The sequence below is a fragment of the Ornithorhynchus anatinus genome, chromosome 5 (assembly GCF_004115215.2).
Source record: "Ornithorhynchus anatinus isolate Pmale09 chromosome 5, mOrnAna1.pri.v4, whole genome shotgun sequence".
Taxonomy (NCBI): domain Eukaryota; kingdom Metazoa; phylum Chordata; class Mammalia; order Monotremata; family Ornithorhynchidae; genus Ornithorhynchus; species Ornithorhynchus anatinus.
In genome coordinates this window covers 22,573,591-22,600,960 of record NC_041732.1, presented here as the reverse complement: position 1 = coordinate 22,600,960, position 27,370 = coordinate 22,573,591, and the positions used below count along the sequence as shown (strand labels likewise).

The following is a 27,370-nucleotide window of genomic DNA, read 5'->3' as shown; positions in this document are numbered from 1 at the left end:
CTGGAAAGAACACGGGCTTTGGAGTCAGAGGTCATGGGTTCGAACCCCGGCTCTGCCACTTGCCAGCTGTGTGACTTTGGGCAAGTCACTTAACTTCTCGGTGCCTCAGTTCCCTCATCTGTAAAATGGGGATTAAGACTGTGAGCCCCACGTGGGACAACCTGATTCCCCTATGTCTACCCCAGCGCTTAGAACAGTGCTCGGCACATAGTAAGCGCTTAACAAATACCAACATTATTATTATTATTATTATTACTTTTCCAAGGGCTTAGTACAGTGCTCTGCACACAAGTGCTCAATAAATACCCTTGATTGTCTTTCAAATAGTAAACCCCACTTAGTTTGGTTAAAATAACAGTAATAATGAAGCTTTGAATAGGGAGAGCACTTGCTATGTGCTAGGCCTTGAACTAAGCACTGGGGTAGATAGAAGGTAATCAGGTTGGACACAGTCCCTGTCCCTCATAGGTCTCACACTCTTATTACCATTTTACAGTTGTATTCACCATTCTTTCACACCGTTGATCTCATTTTATTCGCTTCAGTCCTTTGAGGTATAGAAAAGCTGGCATTATTAGTCTGCTGTGAGACCATAGGCAAGTCATTTAACTAAGTTTCCTCATCTGTGAAAAAGGGATTAAATGAGGATTGAACTGTGAGCCCCAAGTGGGACAGGAGCCGTGTCCAACTTGATTATCTTGGATCTACCGCAGCACGTAGTGCAGTGTGTGGCACCTGATAAGTGCTGGACAAGTACCATTATCATTATCAATCAACCATTTGTACTTATTGAGCTCTCAATAAATACAATCGGATTGATTGATTTGATTGTTCTCCCAAATATTAAATCATACTTAGTTTGGTTAGAATAATAGTAATAGTGATGCTTTGAATGTGGAGAGCACTTGTATTCATCCACTGTCTTCCACACTGATGGTCTCATTTTATTCACTTCAGTCCTGGGAAATAGGGAGAAGTAGGGATTACTGTACCTACCCCAGTGCTAAGTACAGGTATCAATATTATCATTATTATCATTATTCAATCAACCAATTGTATTTATTGAGCCCCTACTGTGTGCAGACACTGTACTAAGTGTTTGGGAGAGAATAACGTAACAGTTGGTAGACACATTATAATCATCATTATTATTATTATTGTAGTAATAATATCATTATCACCCCAGACTTGGAGAATTTTTCAGTAGATGGCACTGCCTCTGTGAGCTTTGTAATGATCTGAATGAGTTTTGGATAATCAGTTTGGGAGCTGTGGGATATTCCCTGGAAATCTAAGATGATAGAAGGGATTTTTCAAAAGGTTCCATCCCTCCCAGGGACTCTGCTCTATAAGGAGCATGGCCTAGTGGCAAGAGCACGGACTTGGGAGTCAAAGGACATGGGTTCTAGTCCCTGCTCCACTACTTGTCTCCTGCAATCTTGGGAAAATCACATCACTTTTCTCTGCCTCAGTTACCTCATCTGTAAAATTGGGATTGACTGTGCGCCTTATGAGGGACAGGGCCTGTATCCAACCTGATTACCTTGTATCTACCCCAGTGCTTAGAACAGTGCTTGGCACATAGTAAGCATTTTAACGAAAACCATTATTATTAATAAAGACATTGGGTAGCACTGCTCGGTGCTTGGGCCGGAAGGGGCATGGGCACCAGGCTTCCATTCATTCTCGCTCCACCATTTGTGTCTTCTAGGGCACGACTGCTGCGAGACCGTGAAGGTGCTGCTGTGTGCTTCCAAAGAGGGGCTCCCCGTGTTTGTCGTGGCCGAGGAAGACTTCCGCTTCATCCAAGATGAGGTGTATGACGCGGCCCAGTTCCTGGCCACCAGCGCCGGGAACCAACAGGCGTTGAACTTCACCAGGTTCCTGGACCGGTCGGGCCCCCCCTCGGGGGATGTCAATTCCCTGGACGAGAAGGTGGCACTGGCGTTCCGCCATCTGAAACTGCCGGCCGAGTGGAATGTGCTGGGCACCGATCAGGCTCTGAATGGTGAGTGGTGCTGCGGGTGCCTGCGTGCCTGCAGGGGCTGGGGGGAGAGAGAGAGTGTATGTGTGTCTGTGGGCACATGAATGTGTATATTTGTACGTGTGTATCTCTCTGTGGGCACAGGAGGGTGTGTGCATGGCTCTGTGGGCACATGAGTATATGTTTATATGTGTGTGTCTGTGGGCACGTGAGAGTGTGTGTGTGTGTGTGTGTATGTATATCTCTGAGTACATGAGTGTGTGCGTGTGTGTATGCATGTGTAAATCTCTGGGCATACAAGAGAACCGAAGTGTGTATTTGTGTGTCAGTGGGAATACTAGAGTGTGTATCTTTTTGTGGACACATGAGTGTGTGTATGTGTGTCTGTGGGCATGTGTGTGTGTTTGTGTCCCGAGGAACATTGTGTGTGTGTGTGTGTGTGTGTGTGTGTGTGTGTGTGTCTCTGGGCACGAGTGTGACTCTCGGGGCATATGAGTGTGTGTGTCTCTGGGAACATGAGTATGAGTTTGTATGTGTGACTCTTTGGGCATACAAGTGTGTGTATGTGTGTGTGTGTGTACACAAGTGTGTATATGCCAGAGATTTAAGAGTTTCCTTTTCCAAAGGGCTGTGACTTAGGTGAGAGGCTGTGTCTGATGTTTTTCAGAGGGAGGGCTGATTCAGGACTTCATGTCTTTCAGGTGACTGTTTGATCAGACCTGCTTTGTGGTTTTTTTTTTTTAATTTTCCTGAATGGTGTTTCACCTTATTAATAACAGCGTTGACAATAATTATAATTAGGGCTACTGTACTGTTCTAAGCACTGGGGTAGAGAAGCAGCGTGGCTCAGTGGAAAGAGCACGGGCTTGGGAGTCAGAGGTCATGAGTTCGAATCCTGGCTCTGCCACTTGTCAGCTGTGTGACTGTGGGCAAGTCACTTCACTTCTCTGGGCCTCAGTTCCCTCATCTGTAAAATGGGGATTAACTGTGAGCCTCACGTGGGACAACCTGATGACCCCGTATCTACCCCAGCGCTTAGAACAGTGCTCGGCACATAGTAAGCGCTTAACAAATACCAACGTTATTATTAGATACAGGTTAATCAGGTTGGACTCCGTGCCTGTCCCACATACAGCTCACAGTGTAAGGGGAAGGGAGAACAGGTATTGAATCCCCATTTCACAGATGAGGAAACTGAGGCACAGAGAAGGTAAGCGACTTGGTCCTGGTCACTCAGAAGACAAGGGGCAGAGCCAGGATTAGAAACCTGCCTATCTAGGAAAAGAGGATAGTTAAAGGAGTTAGTTCAAGGAGTTAGTGGTTAGTTAATGGGGTTACATCCCCCCAAATGATTGAAGGGCTCAGGGGAGGCTGGCTTGCTGTCCTCTGTCCCCAGCTTTCTTCTGTGGCTGCAGGGGCTCTGCAGAAAACCATAATCTGAGGAAATCATGCCCATATCTGTCAAATGTTCAAACAAGCAGCGTCTTTTTTCTAATGGCATTTGTTAAGCGCTTACTATATGCCAGGCACTGTACTGTATCGGGGTAGATAGAAGATTATCAGGTTGGACACAGCCCCTGTCCTACATGGGGCTTACATTTGAATCCTCATTTTACAGATGAAGTAACTGAGGCACAGAGAAGTGAAATGACTTGCCCAAAGTCACACAGCAGACAAGCGGTGGAGCTGTGGTTAGCTTCTTGCTAGAGAGTTTTTACTCACTGCTACCATACGGTCTGATTATGGTGGTGAGGAGTGTGCAAGGAGTAAGTTTTGTAGATTCAGTGCTCCTGCGGAAGGATGGAGAGAGAAGGCAGGAATAGGGAAATAGAAAGCATGGAGTATTGAGCAAAGACTGAATCAGTTAAAAAAAAAAAAAGTCCTCTTCAACAGCATACTCAAACACTATTTGGAGGATTTGGAAGTAGAATAACCAGAAAGAACACGTTGTGAACGAATAATTTTTAGAAAGATGCCACAGGTGCTAATATGACAGTAAGCTGTGCTTTGTTGACTTTTAGAAATGACGTCTGCGATTCAGGCTCTCTCTTAACAAAGGGTTTCAGAAATGCAAAGTTAGAGCTCCACAACCCCATGGCAAGAAAGGGGCATTTTGCAGAAAAACATTGTGTGTCCGAAAGCTTCCTAAATTGGAAGGAGAACTCGGCCACCAGTCTTCGAACCCGAAGCTTTTTCCACTAGAGTGTGCTGTATGTTTTCCTTTCTGCTTCAGAGCTGAAGACATGAGGGAGAAAAAAAAATCCTATACTTCTCTATAGGAGCTTACGCACTGTGCCGCGGTGGCATTGATTCACACATGAACCATTGTGTGAGTAGTTTACTAACTTTCATTTGGTGATCCAGCATGTAGGAGAAGACTTGAGATCAGCTAAGGAGACTCAGATGTATTGGGCTTGTGGCATTATTATGCACGTTCTCCTGGTTAGAGAGAAGTTGCCAGCCCACATGGCTTCCTGCCTGCCTTTTCGGCAAACTCGGGCAAAAGTTGCAGGGATTTCTGCACCACCCTCCCCTTTCCGCTCGTCGACCCGCGCTACAGTTCCGGGTGTTGTGGACGTGGAGAGGGATCCGTGCCGAAGCCTGGACAGAGCCGCCCTTGTGTTCAGCCAACAGCTGGAGCCAGAAGCCAGTTGGGAAAGGTTAAATTCACTGGCTGAGGCTGGAATCCCGAGGCCCAACGAAAAGTGGATTGAATGAAGACCCCCCCGGCGTGTACAGTGCCAAGCGTGTACAGTGCCAAGCCACGTCAGGCAAGGTGCCCTTCTAGCCCCTGGGAAATGACCGCGAAAAGGGACGGTGCCTCGGTCAGGGCCAGAGAGTCCAGCAGGACCTCGCTGAGGTGTCTTGGGGGAAGTAGGCGGGGAAAGCAGCCTTGGAGCCTGGGATAATGCCGGTGAATAGAGCATTGTGTGGAATGGGAGGACTTGGACTTAACTGCTGCCTAGCCCTCTCACAAAGGGGTGATTTAGGAGGAATCCTCCCCTTCTTTTAATTGTTTAAAAGCAATCTGTCCTACTTAGAATCTATTTATTAGGCAGCCTTGCTTCTAAAACCCAGAGCATGGGCAGAGATCTGGGACAGATGTAAGCTATCTCTAGCTGCTCTATTTGCCTTTTAATCTCTGATTTTGGTGAGCCTTTTTCAAGTGGGGCCTGAAAAGAGCTACATAAATCCAAATTACGTGGACAGTAATGGTGGGAATCCTCCTATTTTGTAAAGAGAGTTGCTCCCAGGCCTTTGAGGACTGGAGGCATTTTCTTCCACCGGTACAGTAAGCTGCAGGACGAATGTTTTTTTGTGGGGAACGGAGATGGTGTTCAGTTGAGAAGCGTGATGGGGCACAGCTCATTCATTCCTCTGGGCCAATTGCTTCCTAAGTAGATGGGGCTTTCAAGGCCTAGTGGAAAGAGCACGGACCTGGGAGTCAGAGGACTTGGGTTCTAATCCTGGCTCTGTCACTTATCTGCTGTGTGATCTTTGTCAAGTCACTTCACTTCTCTGGGCCTCAGTTTCCTCATTTGAAAATGGAGATGATACCTGTTCTACCCAACCACTTAGACTGTGAACTCCATGTGGGATATGGACTGTGTCCAACCTGATTAGCTTGTAGCTATCCCAGTGCTTAGTGCAGTTCCTGGCACATAGTAACTGCTTAGTAAAAACCATTTAAAAAACTACAAAAAAACTGAAATTCTAGTGAAAGAGTTGAGATGTTCTCCGGAGTTTGCTTGGCTCAGTGCTTTGGGCAGGAGACTGGACTAATGTAGTGTCGGCTCTCGTAGCCTAGGGGGCCAATCCCTCCTCTGAAGGGTGGTTTACTAAGCCCACCCTCGATTCAGAACAGTGACTTCTGCTCCAAGAGGTCAATCATGAACTGGTTGTGTAACTTGATCTCAGTCCAGATTTTGAAGGATGGGCCATTTAATGGGGCTCAACTTTTTCCCAGATATAGCTTATTTCCATACACTATTCTCAACACTTGAGAAAATGCATATGAAGCCAAGACACTCCCTACCCCCAAGAAGTTAATACTTCAATTGTGCACGCACACACACACACATACACACACACAAACACACACACATGCACATGCATACACACACATATATATGCCCTTAATATATATGAATTGATCCCCCTATAGACTGTAAGCTTATTATGGACAGGGAACATGTCTGCTAATTCTCTTGTATTTTACTGTTTCAAGTGCTTTTAACAGTGCTCTGCAAATAGTAAGCACTCAATAAATGCCATTGATCAATAATTCATGTATATCCTACATCTCAATAGTGTTTATTGAGCACTTACCGCATGCAGAGCACTGTACTAAATGCTTGGGGGAATACAGTAGACACGACCCCTTCACTCAAGGACCTTAGAGTAGAGTACTCAGAATGAATTAACTGTACATTTGAGTATACCTGTATACTTAAGTGCTAAGGGAGGAAATAGTAATATTGATGATGTTAATAATAATGGCAATTGTGATATTTAGCAAGTGCTGTACTCTGTGCCAAGCACTGTACTAAGCAATGGGATGGTTACAATATAAGAGCACCACGACACAGTCCCTGTAAATAAATACATTAGTGCTCCTGGAGGCTCATGGGTGATGGTAACTCGGGATGTTGGAACTTTAATGGGGGAAGTTTTGTCATAGTGGAGGGCAGTGATTTTAAGAGGGCTTTGAATGTTGGGGGAGCGAGGTGTGTTCTGACGGATTATGGAGATCAGGGTATTTCAAGCTGGGGGAACAGCATGGGTGAGGGAACAGAGACAGGAGAGCCAAGAGAGAGATACTTCTAGAAGCTTAGCTTTGAATAGAGGGAATGAAGTGGCTAGTAGGGGGTGAAGAGAGCTGCTCTCTAAGAAGGGGAGAGTTGGGAATGAGCTTTGAAACGAAGCATAAAGTGTTTTTCGCTTGATGCAGAGAAGTGGAAAGCCATTCCATCAAACAGTTTTTTGAATTTTTTGTTTTGTTTTTATCTTTTTGAGGAGTGGGAAGATGATCCATACATAGTAGTGGACATAGGAAAAGTGAGAGGCTGGAGGCAGGGAGGCCAGTTAGGAGACTGGCACACAGTAAGCGCCTACTAAATATCATTTTAAAAAAAAGTGACAGCAGTGCTCAATATGCATGCCATGATAAAGACCAGAGGAGGGAGGGAAACACCAAGAGGGTGTCTGGGCTTGGCAGTACCCTGACTTCATGGGTGCTAAGTCCCTAGCGATTGGCTGGATCACTGAGACTCAAGCAAGCACAGGTGATTCCACTTCTTGACCCTCGCCAAGAGCAACCACAGCCCGACAAAGATGCCAGTGTGCCTGACTTGACAAGTCCTGGTATTATTATTTTTTTCTCTTCCCTGTTTTCTTTTTGCCAAGACCAGGTCTTCCTTCTTTCTCAGAACCTTCTTTCATCTCAGGCCAAGGTGAGCTCTATCTCACGTGGTTTGGGCTCTAATCCTCTTATTTGCCACTAAGAAAGGTGACCTTTTATTCTTGGAATAAAAAGACTACAGCTTTTGAGAGAAGCTGGCAGGCATATGTGTAAGCCCATTTATTTCAAAGGTCTCCATGTAGAACCCTTACACAGTGTATCGGTTACTTTAATACAGCACATTCACCCGGCGGTGCTCAGTAAACTTTACTGCTACCAAGTGTTTTCTGGGCAGCTAATTTAGGACCTTTTTGGGACCCCTGCTTCAACTCCCAGAGGAGAAACAAAGGTAGACAATTCACCAGTCCAAAGGAACCAGGTTCCATCTTGATCACGGAGCTGTGATGCCAGTGGTCCAGAATCTTCAGACAATTCTTGGGGCACTGGGCGTTTCTGTCTCTTTCAGCTCAGGTAGACTTGCTCATGTCATATCATCTTGTCTTTTGCTGTCCAGTCATCTCTGACCTATAGCGATGGCATGGACACATCTCTCCCAGGACACCCCAACTCCATCTGTACTCTTTCTGGTAGCGTATCCGTAGAGTTTTCTTGGTAAAAATACGAAAGTGGTCTACCGTTGCCTCCTTCCATGCGGTAGACTTCAGTCTCCACCCTTGACTCTCTCTCATGCCGCTGCTGCCCAGCACAGGTTGGTTTGACTTGTAGCGGAATGTCTTCCACTCACTAGCCACTGCCCAAGCTAGGAATGGAATGGGTAGGACTCTGCTTGACTCTCCCTCCCATAGTCGAGACTGGTAGAATACTGGAAACTCTCCAGGTGTGACCCTGAGTGGGGGTCATATCTTCATCCCCTTGGGATTTCAAGGAGCCTTAGGAAATTATCAAAGAGTTCCACAGGCTCCTCACTCACAGCACATATTATCAATATACTGGGACTTGGCTCCATATATGGAGATATGCAAATATAATAATGTTGGTATTTGTTAAATGCTTACTATGTGCAGACCACTGTTCTAAGCGCTGGGGTAGATACAGGATAATCAGGTTGTCCCACGTGAGGCTCACAGTTAATCCCGATTTTACAGATGAGGTAACTGAGGCACAGAGAAGTTAAGTGACTTGCCCACAGTCACACAGCTGACAAGTGGCAGAGCCAGGATTCGAACCCATGATCTCTGCCTCCCAAGCCCGGGCTCTTTCCACTGAGCCACGCTGCTTCTCAACTGTGGAAACTTGCAGTGTGGTTTTTTTCATGGTATTTGTTAAGTGCTTACTATCTGCTGGGCACTTACTATATGCCGGGAAGATATTAATATATCTCCCCTTCTGGACTGTGAGCTCGTTAATGGCAGGAATGTGTCTGTTATAGTATTTTCTCCCCAGTGCTTAGTACAGTGCTTTGCACACAGTAAGTGCTGAAAAGATATGATTGATTGAATGTATGAATACAAAATAATTGGGTTGGACACAGTCCCTGTCCAACATAGCGTTTACAGTTTTAATCCCCATTTTATAGATGGGAAGCAGTGTGGCCTAGTGGAAAGAGAAAGGGCCTGGGATTCTGAGGACTGGCATTCTAATCTTGGCTCAGCCAGTTGTCTGCTGTGTAACCTTAGACAAGTCACTTCACTTCTCTGTCTCTCAGTTCCCTCATCTGCTTAATGGGGATTCAGTACCGGTTCTTCCTCCTACTTAGACTGTGAGCCTTATGTGGAATGTGATCATCCTGCATCTACCCTAGTGCCTTGTACATTGCTTGGCATATAATAAGCACTTAAGAAACATTATTATTATTACAGATTAAGGAACTGAGGCTCAGAGAAGTGAAGTGACTTGCCCAAGGTCACATAACAGTCGAGTGGAGAAGCTGGGATCTGAAGCCAGGTCCTCTGACTCTCAGACCTGTGCTCTTCCCACTAGGCCACTCGGTGTTGGCATTTGACAGCAAGGGATGGTCTTGGGGTCTCTTCTTCCTACATGGATCAGGAAAGGCAGGGGTGTGGGAAGGCGTGGCTGAGTTGGGAATGGCGGCAGACCAGACCCCGAATTTCCCGTAATGTAGAGGGCTGTTCCTTGGAGCATATATGTTATTTCATGTCTATATGCCAGAAGGCAGTGCTTGGGATGCACATCCTTCACCACTGACCCTGTCTTCTTGGCTCTAATGCCAGGAGAAGTAAATTCTCATATTTACAGGGCTCCCCTAGTTTTATTTCTTGTGTTTCTCCCCTCTTGCAACCCATTTGAACTAAATGGGAACAGACTGCCTTAGTGGAATAGGGTCACAAGATGTAGTTTCTAGACCCTTCTCTACCACTTGTCTGCTGTGGGGCCTTGGGCAAATCTCCTGACTTCACTGTGCCTCAATTTCCTCAACTGTAAAATGGGGATAAAATGCTTTTGCACCCTCCCTCTTAGACTGTATGCAGTATGTAGGACAGGCATGGTGGGGGTCCAATTCGATCATCTTGTTTCGGGTCCCAGCACTTATCAGAGTGCTTGGCACGTAGTAAGCCCTTAGTAAATTCCATTATTATCAAAATTAATAAATGCTTGTAAATTTAAAAGGTAAAGTTCTGGACTGCATGATATGTTATGGTAGTAACCTGTTCTTTGCAAAATTGAAGACCGTAATAAAGCCATCCTGGGTCAAACCATGTCCATTTCATCTTCTGTCTCTGACAGAAAGAGCAAAGGGTGTGGGGAAGGACAATGGATTCTTGGTTATTTTGACACTAATAATTATATCAATAACAATAATAATAATGGTAGGGTTTGTTAAGTGTAGGCTCTATGCTAAGTGCTGGGGTAGAGACAGTACAGTCAGGTCCTAGATGAGGCTCACAGTAAGTAGGAGGGAGTATAGGTTTTGTATCCCTGTTTTGCAGACGAGGGAACTGAGGTACAGAAAAGTTCATTCATTCAATTCATTAAATCATACTTATTGAGCGCTTACTGTGTGCAAATCACAGTACTAAACGCTTGGAAAGTACAATTCAGCAACAAATAGAGACAATCCCTACTACCCAAGAACGGCTCACATTCTAAAAGGGGGAGAAAGACAACAAAACAAAACAAGTAGTCAGGCATCAATACCATCAAAACAGATAAAGAGAATCATAGATATGTACACATCATTAACAAAATAATTAGTGTAATAACTATGTACAAATATACACAAGTGCTGTGGGGAGGGGGAGGGGGTAGAGCCGAGGGAAAGGGAGGGCTCAGTCCGGAAGGCCTCCTGGAGGAAGTGAGCTCTCAGTAGGGCTTTGAAGAGGGGAAGAGAGTTTGGCAGATGTGAGGAGCGAGGGCATTCCAGGTCAGAGGTAGGACGTGGGCCAGGGGTTGATGGCGGGACAGGCGAGAACGAGACACAGTGAGGAGGTTAGTGGCGGAGGAGCGGAGCGTGCGGAGTGGGCTGTAGAAGGAGAGAAGAGAGGTGAGGTAGAAGGGGGCAAGGTGATATAGAGCTTTGAAGCCAGTAGTGAGGAGTTTTTACTTCATGTGAAGGTTGATAGGCAACCACTGGAGATTTTTGAGGAGGGGAGTGACACGCCCAGAACATTTCTGTAGAAGTTAAAGTTAAATGACTTGCTCCAGTTCACACAGCAGGTAAGCGGTGGAGCCAGGAATTGAACTCTGATCCTCTGACTCCCAGTCCCTCACTCTTTCCACTAGGTTATACTGCTTCTCTACCTTCTCTACTTTGACTCTTCATCTTCATGGTTTAGAATAGACCTAATGCCTTCACCTTTTCCTCTGTCAGCCCAAATAGACCAGCTGACTTGGGTCTGTCCCACATTCAATAAGTGTAATTTTTTTTAAGCTTCCTGTGTGCACTGTAGGAAGCCCCTGGGAGAATACAGTACAACAGAGTTGGCAGTCACATTCCCTGCCCACAAGGAGTTTACAGTCTAGAGGGATGCTTACAGTGTAGTTCCCAGTCATAATTGAGACTGTCATCTCCCAAGAGCTGCCTTGGTATGTCAAACAGAGTGAACTTATGATGTCTTTCAAGACCAACATCATCAGACCAAGCATTCTTGTCCTGGGGGTGAACAGGATGCAAAGATGGCAGCAGTTGGTCTTACAGGTCCTGACCGCAGTGGGGTCTCAGTTACTGAGTTGGGGACTCTATGCTCGTCATGAGAAGCAGCATGGCCTAGTGGATAGAGCACAGGCCTGGGAGTCAGAGGACCTGAGTTCTAATTCGGGCTCTGTCACCTGTCTGCTGTGTGACTTTGGGCAAGTCACTTTGCTGGACCTCAGTTCCTCATAATAATAATAACAATGGCATTTGTTAAGTGCTTACTGTGTGTCAAGTACTGTTCCTCATCTGTAAAATGGGGATTAACACTGTGAGCCCCACATGGGACAGGGACCATGTCCAACCTGATTCGCTTGTATCTATCCCAGCGCTTAGTTGGGGGCCTGGCATAGAGTATGCACTTAAATACCAGAAAAAAAAAATCCCAAGTAGATCACTAGATTTACAGTATTCTTGCATGGGTAATGTGACTGATATTCCGTAATCTCTGAAGAAAACAGTTGAAATGGGAGGGCCAAAAGTCTATTAAGTTTCAAAATGACACACTCTGAAAGAATGCACATGATTGGACCAGTCCTCTTGAGGTAGAAGGAAGGAAAACATGAGAGCATGCATTTTTCTCCTGATTTTAAAAAGGCTTCAAAAATATTCAAGGTCATTGTGAAAAAGAGAGGGTCTCTTGATCCAATTCCTTCTAGGGACTTTGCAGTCCTGTGTCCTGCATATAGGTCTAACTGCGTTGGGGTACTTTAGTGGGGTACACGCCGTGTTAGTAATTATTTTTATTAATGTCTGTCTCCCCCTCTAGACTATAAATTTATAGCAGGCAGAGATTATGTCTATCAACTCTATTATACTCTCCCCAGTGTTTAGTACAGTGCTCTGCACACAGTAGGCACTCAATACATGGCATTGATGATGGTAATGATGAGGAGGAGGAGGAACGTGCAGAGGTAAAGAAAGACAGTCTCTTTCTTTGAGCCGGATTTTCCCAAGCCAGACTGAGCGTCTCCTGTAATAGTAATAATAATCATGTTGGTATTTGTTAAGCGCTTACTATGTGCCAAGCACTGGGAGGCTCTTGATGCTTGGTTAGGGCCAGAGTGGTTATTGAACATCACTAAATTAGGGCAGCTTCTCTTCAGAGGGCCTTAGTGAAAGCTGCAGCCAGCATCGCCTCCAGAATGTGGAGCCAGTCAACAGAGCCCGGCTGTAAAGGGGCAGCAGGGGAGGGAGGGAATGAAATGTTTCATTCTTATTTGGTCACGATATTGTTTGACTTGAGAGCAAGGATGACCTGGTCCTTGGGAGAGAGAAGCTGCCCACAGAGAGAGAGAACTGGGAGGCGGAGGAGGGCGGAGACGGATCAAACGGGCTGAAGTGAAGCCTTCCGCTCAGGGAACAGAATGTACGTTCTCCGGTTTGGTATCTCGCGACTGCTGGCTTAACCACCGAGAACTCAAAAGATATATATCTATTTATTCCCGGGGAATCGCACCTGAAAAACCGCCGTTAAAAAACGAAGCCAAAGTGGAAATCACCCCTTTCCCTCGGGTGCACTGGCAATCGGTTTGTCTTTTCGGCTGCCACGGCTGCATAAAAATGTAAAAATCAAGTAAAGACTCATTGGTTCTGCCAGCTGGATTTGGCTCCTTCTTCCCTTCTCAGCTTGGAAAAAAAGAATCAGAAAACCAGGATTAGCAGGAGAGAAAGGCCACAGTACTTTAAAGTGTAAGAGAGGACCGGGCTTCCAATTGGTTGCTCCATCTTTTAAGTCCCCACCAAGCAGCGTGACCTAGAGGACAGAGCACGGGTGTGGGAGTCAGAGGATCTGGGTTCTAATCCTAATTCTCCTGCTTGCCTGCTGTGACTTTGGTCAAACTATTGAAATTCTCTGTGCCGCAGTGTCCTCATCTATAAAAAGGAGGTTTTCTTTATCTGTTCTCCTTCCACCACACTGTGAGCCCCATGTGAGACAGGTACTTGGTCCAACCTGATTATCTTTCATCTCTCTCAATGCTTAGTACGGTATTTGGCACACAGTAAGCACTTAAATGCTATTATTATAATTGTTTCCTGGAATCGATTGTGTCAGGCTCACTGTTTCAAATGTAACATATGTTTCCCATTTGGACCTTACTGCAGGAGCTTCATCACATCATGACCGACCTAAAAATAATAATGATTATAACTGTGATACTTGGCAAGAGCTCATTCTTTGCCAAGCACTGTACTATAAGAGCTGGAGTAGATGCAACATAATCAGGTTGGACACAGGCCCTGAACCTCACGGGCTCACAATCTAAAGGCGAGCAAGAACAGCTATTGGATCCCCATTTCATAGATGAGGAAACTGAGGCACTGAGGAGTAAAATAATTTGCTCCACGTCACCTACCTGGCAAGTGGCAGAGGCGGAATTAGAACCCAGGTCCTCTAAACCGTAGGCCCGTACTCTTTCGATCGACCACTGACCGCTTATTTTTGGTGCTGTTATTGTTCTAAGAGGTGGAAGTCATGGGTTTGTTTGGAGTGAAACAGAAAACAGTTCCACATATGGTAAGTTACTCGATTGATTCCCCTTAGCCTTGGCTCCCTGTGAGATGGACAGATGTAAGGGTGACCTGCTGAGATTTTTATGGCAGACGGAGGTCTAATCTAGCTCCTAACTTCTCTCCTAAGGAAATTTATTCTTGTTGTTTATGTTGAGTCCATGAACCTTCTCAGTTTGTCTTAATAGTCATCTGAGGCAACGAGAGAGAAAGAACAACAACAACTTTTCACAAGCCCCTGGGCAGTGTGGGTGCAGGTGACGTGGCCAGGTTCTGCCCCAGAATAAGCTCGTTGTGGACAGGGAATATGTCTACCAACTCTCTAGTAGTGCAGTGTCCCAAGAGCTTAGTCTAGTGTTCTGCAAACAGTGAGCGCTCAACAGATGCAATTGATTGATGGTTTGCCACCGCCACGCTCTTCCAGAGAGCTGTGGAGACAAGGGTGGTCCATGCTAAGGCCCCGTTCCTGAGTTATACAGAGAAAAGTGCCAAGGGGATAGTTTCTGTGACGGCTGAATGAGGAAGTTCAAAAGCCTGTGAAGAAAAGCCTCGGCCACCTTTCCCGAAATGGAGGCCTTGGGAACGGAGCTTTTCAAAGCGGAGGTGAGGAGGGGGCAAAGAGCAGTTCGATGAGTGATTTATTCTGGACCATTTTCTCCTTGGAAATCACCCATGGCTTTTCTTCGTTTACAACCTCATTCTTGATCTCTGCCGCCCACAGAATTCATAAATGCCTAGAAACCAATTAGCCTCCAACTTGAGTTTAGAAACAAATCAGCAGGTCTCATTCTTGTTCCAAAACGTCTTTTTTAAAATTATAAAGCTAAAGTTCCCGCAGGCCTCATGGAATGCTTTGTTTCGACTTGCTGTTCCACGGCTTATAACTTGACCGAGTCCTAGGTACACAGCCTGAGGAGGAATTCACAAACTTCACAATTGTAAATAACACACACCCTCGTTCTTCCCAACTCACAGCTCGTAACAGCGGTGATGTTGGCATTTGCTCAGCACTTAAAATGCACAAAGCATTATGATCGATTCAGCGGACGTGGTCTCTAGCCCACAGGAGGCTTCAAACCAGAGATGGGGAGGATGTCACGGTGGGCAGGGATCATGTCTACCGACTTGGTTGAATGGTACTCTCCCCGGCGCTTAGTACGGTGCTCTGCACACAGTAAGCACTCGATAAATCCCATTGCTGATGATGATGACGAGAGAGGACAAATGCATTAAGACTAATCTAATCCCATTAGATTATAAACTCCTCTTGAGCAGGGACTGCCTTGCATTTTAATTATAATCTCCCTAGTGCTTAGTACGGTGCTCTGCACACTGATGCTCAAAAAAATGAATGAATGAAACAGCAGAGAATAACAGGATAATATCGATAAATAATCAAAGTAAGAAGATTCAGAGAAGCCCTGGGTGGAACAGGTACCGTGTCCCACCTGATTATCTTGTATCTACTACAGCTTGGCCTCGTGGATACGGCACAGATCTGAGATTCAGAAGCACCCGGGTTCTCATCCTGGCTCTGCCACTCGTCTGCAGTGTGACCTTGGGCAAGTCACTTCACTTCTCTATGCCTCAGTTACCTCATCTGAAAAATGGGGATTGAGACTGGAAGCCCCATGTGGGACAGGTACTGTGTCCAACCCGATTTTCTTGTATCTACCCCAGCGCTTAGAACATTGCTTGGCACATGGTAAGCGCTTAACATGCCACAGTTATCACTACGGTGCTCAGCACCTAACGAACACTTAAAATCTCACAAATCGTATTATTATTCACAGTTTATTGCTCCTGGGAGGGAAGAGTCTTTGAGCACCTCACTACTTCTGGCTGGGCTGCCCTTTGTCCAAAGCACTGTTTGTTGTCTCTCTTTTACAGCGATTGAAGCTGGGACATGGAGGCAGGTGGGGATTAGGCCGGAGATTTAGTTTGGAAAGTCTCAGTCTGAGCTTCTGACCTGTTACAAACACTAGGCCGCCTTAAGAGTTCAGAAGAAGCAGTGTTGCCTAGTGGAAAGAGCACAGGCTGGGGAATCAGAGGACCTGAATTCTAATCCCTGCCCCACCACTTGTCAGCTGTGTGACTGTGGGCGAGTCACTTAACTTCTCAGGGCCTCAGTTACCTCATCTGTAAAATGGGGATTAACTGTGAGCCTCACGTGGGACAACCTGATTACCCTGTATCTACCCCAGCGCTTAGAACAGTGCTCTGCACATAGTAAGCACTTACCAAATACCAACATTATTATTATTATTATTATTCTCCTTCCTATTATTCTCCTTGTGGTACCCGATTATCTTCTATCTACCTCAGTGCTTGGTACAATGCTTGGCATATAGTAAGCACTTGACAAGTACCACAGTTATTATCATTATGAATTATTGTTATTATTCAGAGATAGTTCAGGGATGCTATTTCAGAAATGACCCCTGAGGCAACATAACCTAGTGGAAAGCACATGGTTGTGCGTCAGAAGCTGTCAGTCATAGGTCACTGATTTGTGACCTTCGGCAAGTCCCTTTATCTATCTGGGCCTCAGTTTCCTCACCTGCAGAATAGGGATAAAATAGATCATGAGCCCTGGCTGGGGCAGGGACCATGTCCATTCCATGTGTCTACCCCAGCGCTTAGCACATAGTAAGTGCTTCATAAATATCATTATGATATTCATCATGTCTATCAGTGGAATTTAGACTAAGGACTTGGTGGTTACATTTCCTGCCCACAGTGAGCTCACACTTCACTTGCACTGTAGCTAAAGCAGCGTGAAGCAGCGTGGCTCACTGGAAAGAGCACGGGCTTTGGAGTCAGAGGTCATGGGTTCGAACCCCGGCTCTGCCACTTGTCAGCTGTGTGACTGTGGGCAAGTCACTTAACTTCTCGGTGCCTCAGTTCCCTCATCTGTAAAATGGGGATGAAGACTGTGAGCCCCACGTGGGACAACCTGATTCCCCTGTGTCTACCCCAGCGCTTAGAACAGTGCTCGGCACATAGTAAGCGCTTAACAAATACCAACGTTATTATTATTATTAAAGATCCTGAATTAAGGGTGCTGAACTAGACTCATGAATAATAATAATAATGATAATAATAATGTTGGTATTTGTGGCTCAGTGGAAAGAGCCCGGGCATGGGAGTCAGAGGTCATAGGTTCGAATCCCGGCTCTGCCACTTGTCAGCAGTGTGACTGTGGGCAACTCACTTCACTTCTCTGTGCCTCAGTTACCTCATCTGTAAAATGGGGATTAACTGTGAACCTCACGGGGGACAACCTGATTACCCTGTATCTACCCCAGCGCTTAGAACAGTGCTCTGCACATAATAAGCGCTGAACAAATACCAGCATTATTATTATTATTATCGGCAGAGCACTGTTCTAAGCGCTGGGGTAGATACAGGGTAATCAGGTTGTCCCACGTGAGGCTCACAGTCTTAATCCCTATTTGACAGGTGAGGTAACTGAGGCCCAGAGAAGTTAAGTGACTCGCCCACAGTCACACAGCTGACAAGTGGCAGAGCCGGGATTCGAACCCATGACCTCTGACTCCCAAGCCCGGGCTCTTTCCACTGAGCCACGCTGCTTCCCAATATGAATGCTTTTGGGGGGCGTCCCTCAGTTCTCCCCTGAAGGATGTAGTTAGGATCTGGGTTTGTTGAAATAAGTGCCACTCTTGTTAAGTTAGGGTGAGCATTATGTTCCCAGAAACCTCCCCAGACTGGCATTCACAGCCCCTTGATTTGCCCTCAGTGTGGGAGGAAAATCCCTGGACTTGTATACACGTAAAACCTGTTTTCAATGTATCCTGTGCCAGAATGTTCTTTCCAAATGTAATTAGACGCTTTAGATAACACCCCTCTAAGCCTTAAGGTGGATGGAGTACAGGCCTCAGAGACAGGGGACCTAGGTTCTAATGGCGGCTCTGCCGTGGTCCCGTTGTGTGACCTTGGGTAAGTCACTTCGCATCTCTGAGCCTCAGTTACCTCATCAGTGAAATGGAAATTAAGACTATGAGCCCCATGTGGGACAGGGATTTTGTCCAACCTGATTAATTTGTATGTGCCCAGTGCTTGACCAGGACTTGACACATAGTAAGCACTTAATAAATACCATATTTATTATTATTATTCTCCTTGCCTCAATTTCCTCATCTGTGAAATAATGGTTCAGTATCTGCCCTCTCTCCTATTTTGACTAAGCTCCTTGTCAGGGACTGTGTCCAACCTAATTATTTTGTATCTACCTGAATGTTTAGTACAGTGTTTGGAACCTAGTAAATGCTTAACGAATGCTACAGTTATTATTATTAGTAGTAGAATTAAGGTCTTCGTCTCTGGCTCCTCATTCTAGCAGACTGCCTGACTTTGTAGAGGTCATCTCTGAAGGTGAGAATGATAATGAATAATTGTGGTATTTATTACCAATTAGTAATAAATAGCTCTTTATTACCAATTCAGTAATAAATTCACTAAATATGTATTTACTAAATAAATAGTTACTACATACGATTATATTTAATACATTTACTAAGTAACCTACTAATTTATTACCAATTACAAGGCTAATTGCCCTGAAGGATTCAGCAGACAGTAGGTGGGTCCGTGTTTCAAACCGATCCGATACCTTTCCCGACGGAAGCAGTACTGTTTCCCCGTTGTACCCAACTTCTTCACTACCTCAGTGCCTCTCTGGCCCTGCGTGGGCCTGCTCTTCTCAGGCCAACTTTGTTAAATTGGTGGGATTGTGTACTGCTCCAGTACCTGGTGTTTATGGTTTGTTTTTGTTTTCAGTGGTGTTTGTTTAGCACTTACTGTATGCCAGGCATTATTCCAAGCACTGGAGTAGACGCAAGTAATCAGGTTGGACACAGTCTCTGCCCCACATGGGGCTCACGGTCTTAATTCCCGATTTCCGGATGAGGTAACAGAGGCGCAGAGGAACGAAGTGACAAGACCGAGGTCAGACAGCAGACGAGTAGCAGAGTCGGGATTAGAACCCAAGTCCTAAGGACTCCAGGCCCATGCTGTACACCCTAGGCTGCAGCGCTGAGCTCAGGGTGGGGATTTTATCTCACTCTCGACTTTAACACATATCTCTTCCTCTCTTCCCCGCAGAGGGTGGACCGAGGGAGACGTTGATGCATTTTGCAGTGAGGTTGGGCCTGCTGAGATTGACGTGGTTTCTGCTGCAGAAGCCAGGTGGAAGGGGTGCGTTGAACGTCCACAACGAGGAAGGGGCCACACCTGCCAGCTTGGCCTTAGAGCGGGGCTATCAGAAGCTGCATCAACTTCTGACCCAGTAAGTACTTGTGCTTGCATACTCCTGCTCCCTCTCTCTTTTCCCCCACCTTCATAGAAATATACATTTTATGTAAATATACATTTTTTAAAGAGATATTTTTAGACCCCAATATATTTCCCCTCTTCCTCCATCCTTCTCTTCGCTTCTCTCCCTCCCTCCGTCTTCCTTCCTCTCTCCTGTTGTCTCAGTTCATCTCTCCCCTACCGTTCTTCAGTCCTCCCTATCTCTATCTCCTTCTTCTATTTATCCCTCTCTGTCTTTCTTCCCCCCCTGTTTCCCTTTCTCTTCCCAAATATCTCTTCTTCTCTCTTCCCTGCTATCTCTCCAGCCCTCTAATAATAATAATATTAATAATAATTATGGTATTTGTTAAGTGCTTACTATGTGCCAAGCATTGTACTAAACCCCGGGGTGGATATGAGCAAATCGGGTTTAGACGCAGTCTCTGTCCCTCTTGAGGCTCCCAGTCTTAATCCCCATTTTACAGATGGGGTAACTGAGGCCCAGAGAAGTGAAGTGACTTGCCCAAGGTGACACAGCAGACAAGTGGTGGATCTGGGATTAGAACCCATGATCCTCTGACTCCGAGGCCCATGCTCCATCCACTACGCCATGCCTCTCTCTCCCGCTGTCCCCCCATCCCGCGTCTTCTCTTCCTTCCGACCTTTCTCTATCTCTCGCCTCCTCTTATATCTCTCTCTCTCTTTCCCCCTTCGTTTCCCTCTCCCTTTTCTTGCATCCTTTCCTCTCTCTCGGCCCTGCTATCTCTCACTCTTTGTTGCTGTCCCTCCATCCCTCTTCCTCCCAGTTTTCCTGAATCTCTCTTCTCCCTCTCTTTCTGTCTCTCTTCTCCCGTTGTTTCCCCTCTCTTTTTCCCTGTATCTCTTCCTCTCCCTCTAGCTACTTCTCAATCCCTCCCTCTCCTGGGGTCCCTCAGTCCCTCTTTTCCTCTCTTTCTCCCTCTAACCCAGGAGTCCCCCGACTCATCTCACCCCACTTATTTTTCCCATTGACATCTTATTGCCAGGTGATGCCCTAGGCTTTGTTTGGAATCAGAAGTGAGAAGTTGTTCGCTGCTGCCTCCTACGAGTTCATATATTTGCCCTTGCCCTCCATTTCTCTGCGCGACCTTGGGCAAGCCACTTCACTTCTCTGTGCCTCAATAACATCATCTGAAAAATGGGGACTAGACCGTAAATCCTATGTGGGACAAGTACTTTCTCCTACCTGATGATCTTGTATCTATCCAACCACTTACTACAGTGCCTGGCACATAGTGAGTGCCTAACAAATACCCTTTTTTAACAAAAGCATCAACGAGGCTTATGGGAAATGTAGCAGGCGTGGTTTTTTTGGGTCTTTTTTTTTGTTATGAGCTGACTGCAGAGACTTCCGATAGCTATTTTTTACTGAACGCCCAGAATGAATCAGAGGTTTTCTGGTAGCGTTGGCTAATTACAGTCATATCCAGCGTTTTCAGAAGGAGGATTTCTGAAGGGTAAAGATCCCACAGAAGAGTCTAAAGTTTTGGGTTGTTTTTTTTAAGAGATATTTTTTAGACCCCAGTATTCTACTACAAACAAGAGAGTCATGTTTGGAAAATGCGCATGAACAGTAAGGTTTTGGTATGAATGTATGTCAGGTGAATTAAAGAGAGGGCAGAGCACTCTCTGTTTGAATAGCTTTAAAAGTCAACAAGAGTCCAACGGGGAGATTGAAGTAAGTAGTGTATGTATGTGAGTGCTCTCGTGTTCACAGATCTGCTTTTCAGAGGTGTTGTGTGCTTTGGAGGAGCTGATGAAGACTAGGAAAGAATTTTTAAAAAATTTGATGAAAGGAAAATTGAGTCTGTGGGAAAAAAATATGAAGGTTGAAGTTGCAGGTATAGACTTTTCGGCAGAATGATTTTTATGCTTCCGTCTCATTATTCTGTTCCTTGTTCACCTTCTTTTTCCAATGAGACCTCCTTGTAGTGTCAATCTCCTGATCTCCCAGTCCTCTCCCAGCCCCATGGCATTTATATCCATATCTGTAGTTTATTTACTTATACTAATGTCCGTCTCCTCCTCTAGAGGCCCAGGAATGTGTCTGATATGTTGTTGTATTGTACTCTCCCAAGCGTTTAGTACAGTGCTCTGCACAAAGAAAGTGCTCAATAAATGTGATTGACCAACTGACTGTTGGTTAGCCGGCAGTCGGCTCCGCTCGTGGAATCAGCCCCCGATCTCTGTTAATTAGCCAGCGATGGGGCCTGGCTTTTGGGGGGCGATGAATGTTGGTAGTCTGTGAAGTTTTCCAGATGAATCGTGGTGATGCAGCCTGGTGGAGATCACTCTGAATTGTTTCCTGATCCTCCAAGCTTCACAGACAGTAAATTACTTGAAGGCAGGATCTTGTCTACCAGCACTGATGTATTGCGCCCTCCCAAGTGATTGTACAGGGCTCTGCACACACTATGCGCTCGTTCAGTACCTTGAATAGATTTACCGGAAAGTTAGAATTGGCTTTTATTCCCAGCCACTGAGGATGTATCGGGGGTCACCGGGGGTATGGCCGGGTTGGTCCTGACAGATACGAGGGCCTCCTTAATCACATTCCAGCCTGCTAAATGTCACCCACTTCCTGTCTGTGTAGGGGAAGGACCATTCCTGGGTCCATTCTAAGCTGGAGGGGTGCAGTGGGCAGAGTCCTTGAAATCTGGACAGTTAGGAGTCTCTTCAGTGATATTCTCAGTAAGCGTTCAATAATGCAATTGATTGATCTGGTGATTGAATCTCCCTTCCCTGATGGGGATCCGGTGCTAGGAAGAGCCACTCCCATCTAAGGAGTGGGGCAAAGTTTGTGCTTTAATAAAAATGAGGAATTAAAGCCATTACAACACTCCTCTAAATGCCCAAGTAGGATTTTGCAAGTTGTTCTGGTATTGTGTCAGAAGTCGGAGGAACCTAAGGGGTGGACGGGGGGTAGTTTCTTCTTCTCAATTCTAACTGTGGTATTTTTTTTAAGCACTTCGTATGAGCCGAACACTGTCCTGAGCACTGAGACCATCAGTGTGCATTAAGCATTTGGGAGAGTACAGTAAAAAAGAGTGGGTAGACGTGGTCCTGATTAGGAACTTACAGCTTAGAGGGGTTGACAAACATTAATACAAATAAATAAATTATAAATACGTACATAAGTGCTCAGGGTGCATAAAGGGCACGGGTCCAGTAGTTGACGCAGAAGGGAGAGGGAGTAGGAGAAATGAGAACTTAGTTGGGGAAGTACCCTTTGAAGGAGGTGTGATTTAGTAAGGCCTTGAAGGAAGAGAGAGAGCGCGAGGTAGAAGATGGTGGTCTGTTGTATATAGAGGACACAGGAGTTCCAGACCAGGGTGAGCATGTGGGCAAGAGATTGGCAACAAGGCAGAGGGGGTACTTTCAATAAATATATATAGATCGCACGAAGTTCCTGCGTTAACGCCGAGTGTTATGCACTTACTTACGCAAGTCACTCTCTTTCTCTGTGCCTCAGTTTCCTCATCGGGAAATGGGAATTCCTTACCTATTCTCCCTCCTACTTTGATTGTTTGCTCAACGTGGGATAGGGACTGTGTTTGACTGCATTAATTTTGAATCTACCCTACCGCTTACTACAGTATGTGCCTACCAAATGCCACTTTGTTATGAAGGCAGGGAGGCATAATTTGCAAGGCAGAGGCTACTCAGTACTGGCAGTCCACGCTGAAGTAGCCGGTAAACACTCCATGCACTGGGCTCATTCAGTCGTATTTATTGAGCACTTACTGTGTAGATAATGATGGTATTTGTTAAACACTTACTATGTGCCAGGCCCTGCACTAAGCACTGGGATGGGGACAGGTGGATTGGATTGGACACAGTCCCTATCCCACATGGGGCTCACAGTCTTAATCCCCATTTAACAGAGGAGACAACTGAGGCAGAGAAGTGAAGTGACTTCAAGGTCACCCAGCGGACAAGTGGTGGAGCCTGGGATTAGAAACCGGGTCCTTCTGATTCCCAGTCCTGTGCTCTATCCACCAGACCACACTGCTTCGCATCTTGCTCTGACCCACCTCAGTTCCGTGAACTGACGACGTAGAGTGGGCCCTGTCACTGTCACTCAGCACAGTAAGTGATTGTGCAGATGTGGGTGCCACTCCTGTGACATGGCTCCTCTCACAGAGATGGATCTATAAGCCCAAAGGCAATGGGGGAGGGAGAAGAGAGAGAGACAGAGGGAGAGAGAGAAAGAGACCTTTTTTAATGGTAGGACTTAGGGCGAGACGATCAGTAAATGCTCGATGATGAGGGTGATGATCTCATATTTTAAAAAAAAGGAAGCAAATATCTTCACTCGCCCTCCCCAGTAGATTTTGGGCCAGCCAAGGCAGCCGTACTGCACAGACACTGAAGCAGCATGGCATAGGGGAAAGGGCACGAGCTTGGGAGTCAGAGGACGCTGGGTCCTAATCCCGCCTCTGCCACTTGTCAACTGTGTGACCTTGGGCAAGCCACTCAACTTCTCTGTGCCTCAGTCACCTCATCTGTAAAATGGGGATTAGGAATGTGAGCCCCAGATGGGACAACCTGATTACTTTGTATCTACCCCAGGACCCAGAACAGAGCTTGGCACATAATAAGCGCTTAATAAATACCATAATAATAATAAATAATAATAGATGGAAAACCTGCAGCTCAGCTTTTAAAGGGGCCCAGTGACTTTTTCCAGCACTTAAAACAGTGCTTGGCACATAATAAGCATTTAACAAATGCCATAATTATTATTACCACTCTCTGCTAGGAGGCTCTCCTGTCTGCATTGTTGATCACTTTCTGAATGTGTCTCTCAGGCAGGTGCCGAAGTGACTGTGCAAGAAGAGCTACACAGTCTTTTCTAGTCCCCTGCTTACTCATTTTCAAAGTGAAAATGTAATGTACTGGAGGCAGAAACACATTTACAATATAGGGAAATGCAACCAGCTGCTATTTTATTCTAAAGAATATGGTCTCTTTCATTCCCCAGAGCACAGGCCTGGGAGTCAGAGGACCTGGGTTCTAATCTCAGCTCCACAGCATACCTCCTGACTGACTTTGGGCAAGTCATCTAACTTCTCTGTGTCTCAGTTTTCTCATCTGCAAAATGGGGGTTCAGTACCTGTTCTCCCTCCTACTTAGACTGCAAGTCCCATGTGGAACCTGAGTATCTTGTCTCTATCCCAGCGCTTGAGTCATAGGAAGTGCTTAAAAAAATACCACAATTATGTCTGCTTCAGTTGGTTTTTGACCTCTCTGATGTTAAATATTTTTATATCCGTCCTCCCCCATTTGAGTGTAAACTCTTTGTGGACAGGGAACATGACACTTCTTTACTCTGTACTTACCAAGTGCCTAGTACAGTGCATATTACCAAGTGAGTACTCAAATGTTGTTGCTACTTCTATTACTATCACTGCCACCGCCTCTACCACTAGAGAAGCAGCGTGGCTCAGTGGAAAGAGCCCGGGCTTGGGAGTCAGAGGTCATGGGTTCGAATCCCGGCTCTACTCCTTGTCAGCTTTGTGACTGTGGGCAAGTCACTTCACTTCTCTTTGCCTCAGTTACCGCATCTGTCAAATGGGGATTAACTGTGAGCCTCACGTGGGACAACCCGATTCCGCTGTATCTACCCCAGCGCTGAGAACAGTGCTCTGCACTTAGTAAGCGCTTAACAGATACCAACATTATTATTATTATTACTTCTATATTACTAATACTAATAACTGTGGTACTGGTTAAGCGCTTATTAAGGCACTGTACCAAGCGCTGGAGTGGATACAGATTGGGTTGGACACAATCCCTGTCCTGCATGGGGCTCACAGTCTCAACCCCCATTTAACAGATGAGGTAACTGAGACGCAGAGGAGTGAAGTGATTTGCCCAAGGCCACACAGCAGACAAGTGGCGGAGCCGGGATTAGAACCCAGGACCTTCCGACTCCCAGCCCCATGCGCTATCCACTATTACTCCTGCTACAACTGTTACTACTACTACTAATATGATCTATAAGGAAATCCTTTTGCCTTTCTGTCCCAGGGGCTTCTCTAACTACATGGATGTGTAAAGGGTAATGTATGAGCAATCCTTCTTCCCTGCTGTCCTCCCCCAGCCCCCCTGCCCACTTCCTCCTTCCTATCAATTGTGGGCAGAGCAGATCAGACCAAGAGGGTGAAGAAGTGACAAGGACATAGAAATTGCCCAAGGGGTTTAGGAAGCTGGGCAGTGTCTGGTGGGAAAGACTGTAAAATGAACGTATATAACAGGGCAGCCTAAACAATTAAATGAAAATGCTTCCCCTCCCCCACCCAGCCCATCCCTTCCTCAGGAAATTGAAGCTGCCCATTACCCAAGTGAACAAATTGTTCTGTCCACAATGGGGACACCCTCTCTGGGTACTTCACAGAACCCTTTCTGGGCTTCAGGTAGGGAAGAGATTACTCAGATTGTCGCCTTGGAACTTTGAGAAGCAGCGTGGCTTAAGGGGATTAGAGCATGGGCCTGGGAGTCGGAAGGACCTGGGTTTTAATCCTGGCCCCACCACTTGCCTGTTGTGTGACCGTGGGCAAGTCACTTCACTACTCTGTGCCTCCGTTGCCTCATCTGTAAAATGGGGATTACGACTGTGAGCCCCTTGTGGGACAGGAACTGTGTCCCACCTGATTATCTAGTCCATACCCCAGGGCTTAGAACAGTGTTTTGACACATAGTAAGTGCTTAACAATTACCGTCATCATTATTATTACTATTATTTGTGTTTTGCAGGGCCTGGAGGGGCAGGTAGGAAGGGCAAGGATTGTGTCTGGTATTTCATTCATTCAGTAGTATTTATTGAGCGCTTACTATGTGCAGAGCACTGTACTATAAGACAACAGAGACAATCCCTGCCCATTGACGGGCTTACAGTCTTCTTCTGTACATCTTGCAAACACCTACTTCAGTAAATATGAGTAATGCTGTTTTTGTTGTTCCTGATTCACCCGAGAGTCTGGGTCAGACAACTGTCTTTCATCCCATGGAAGCTCGAAGGGGATGAGACAGGAATGGGGGAGATGGGAGAAGAGATAGTTTCGTTATTATTATGATTATTATCATTATTATGCTACCGAGTGCTCACTATATGCCAGGTACTGTACTAAGCCCTCGGGTAGATACAAGCTAATCACTTTGGACACAGTCCATGTCCCACATGGGGCTCACAGTCTTAATCCCCATTTTATAGATGAGGTCACTGAAGCCCAGAGAAGTTATGTGACTGGCCCAACATCACACAGCAGGCATGTGGCGGATCTGGGACTAGAACACGTGTCCATGCTCTATACGCTAGGCCATGCCGCATCTCTAATAGATAGTTGAAGGGAAGGGGAGAATGTTGTCATTAATATATGCGAATCTAAGGTGGAGTGATTGAAGGTTTGAAAGGAAAAGTTTCATGGATAGGGCCTTATTCCAACTAGTTACTGCCAAATTGGAAGGTCCTCCCCACTAACTACATATTATTTTAATACATTATTTATTATATTATGCACCTTCATCCTACCCTGTCAAAGTGGGAGTTCCTCAAGGCTCAGTTGCCTTCTTCATCTACACCCACTCTTGGAGAACTCATTCATTGCCATGGCTTCAAGTGCCCTCTCTACTCACGTGGTTAAGAGGAAAGAGCACGGACTTGGGAGTCAGAGATCGTGGGTTCTAATCCCGCCTCTGCTACTTGTCTGCTGTGTGACTTTGGGCAAGTCACTTAACTTCTCTGGGCCTCGGTTCCTCGTCTATAATTTGGAGATTAAGACTGAGCCTAATGTGGGATAACCTGGTTAGCTTGTATCTACCCCAGTGCTTAGAAGAGTGATTGACACATAATAAGCACTTAACAAATACCACTGTTATTATTACCTAGATGAATCCCACATGTACCTCTCCAGCCCTGATCTCTCTCCTCCTCTGCAGTCTTGCGTTTCCCCCTGGTTTTGGGATATCTCTACATGGTTGTCTAGCTGGCTCAAACTTAACCTCAAAC

The 27,370-nt window shown here is 45.9% G+C and overlaps 1 protein-coding gene and 1 non-coding gene across 9 annotated transcripts in view; one reads left to right on the top strand and one right to left on the bottom strand.

Annotated features, from left to right (window-relative positions):
- The window catches only part of AKAP13 (A-kinase anchoring protein 13), a 394,860-nt gene that overhangs the window by 157,168 nt on the left and 210,322 nt on the right, over nt 1-27,370 (top strand). For all 8 annotated transcript variants that reach the window (XM_039912298.1, XM_039912295.1, XM_039912293.1 and 5 more), the window contains exons 4-5: nt 1,712-2,008; nt 19,132-19,315. In XM_039912298.1, coding sequence (XP_039768232.1) covers nt 1,712-2,008; nt 19,132-19,315 — 481 coding nt within the window. The remainder of the gene's footprint in view (nt 1-1,711; nt 2,009-19,131; nt 19,316-27,370) is intronic.
- LOC114812336 lies at nt 8,104-8,241 on the bottom strand. The gene has a single exon (XR_003759992.1). It is a non-coding gene; the product is annotated as a small nucleolar RNA SNORA7 (small nucleolar RNA).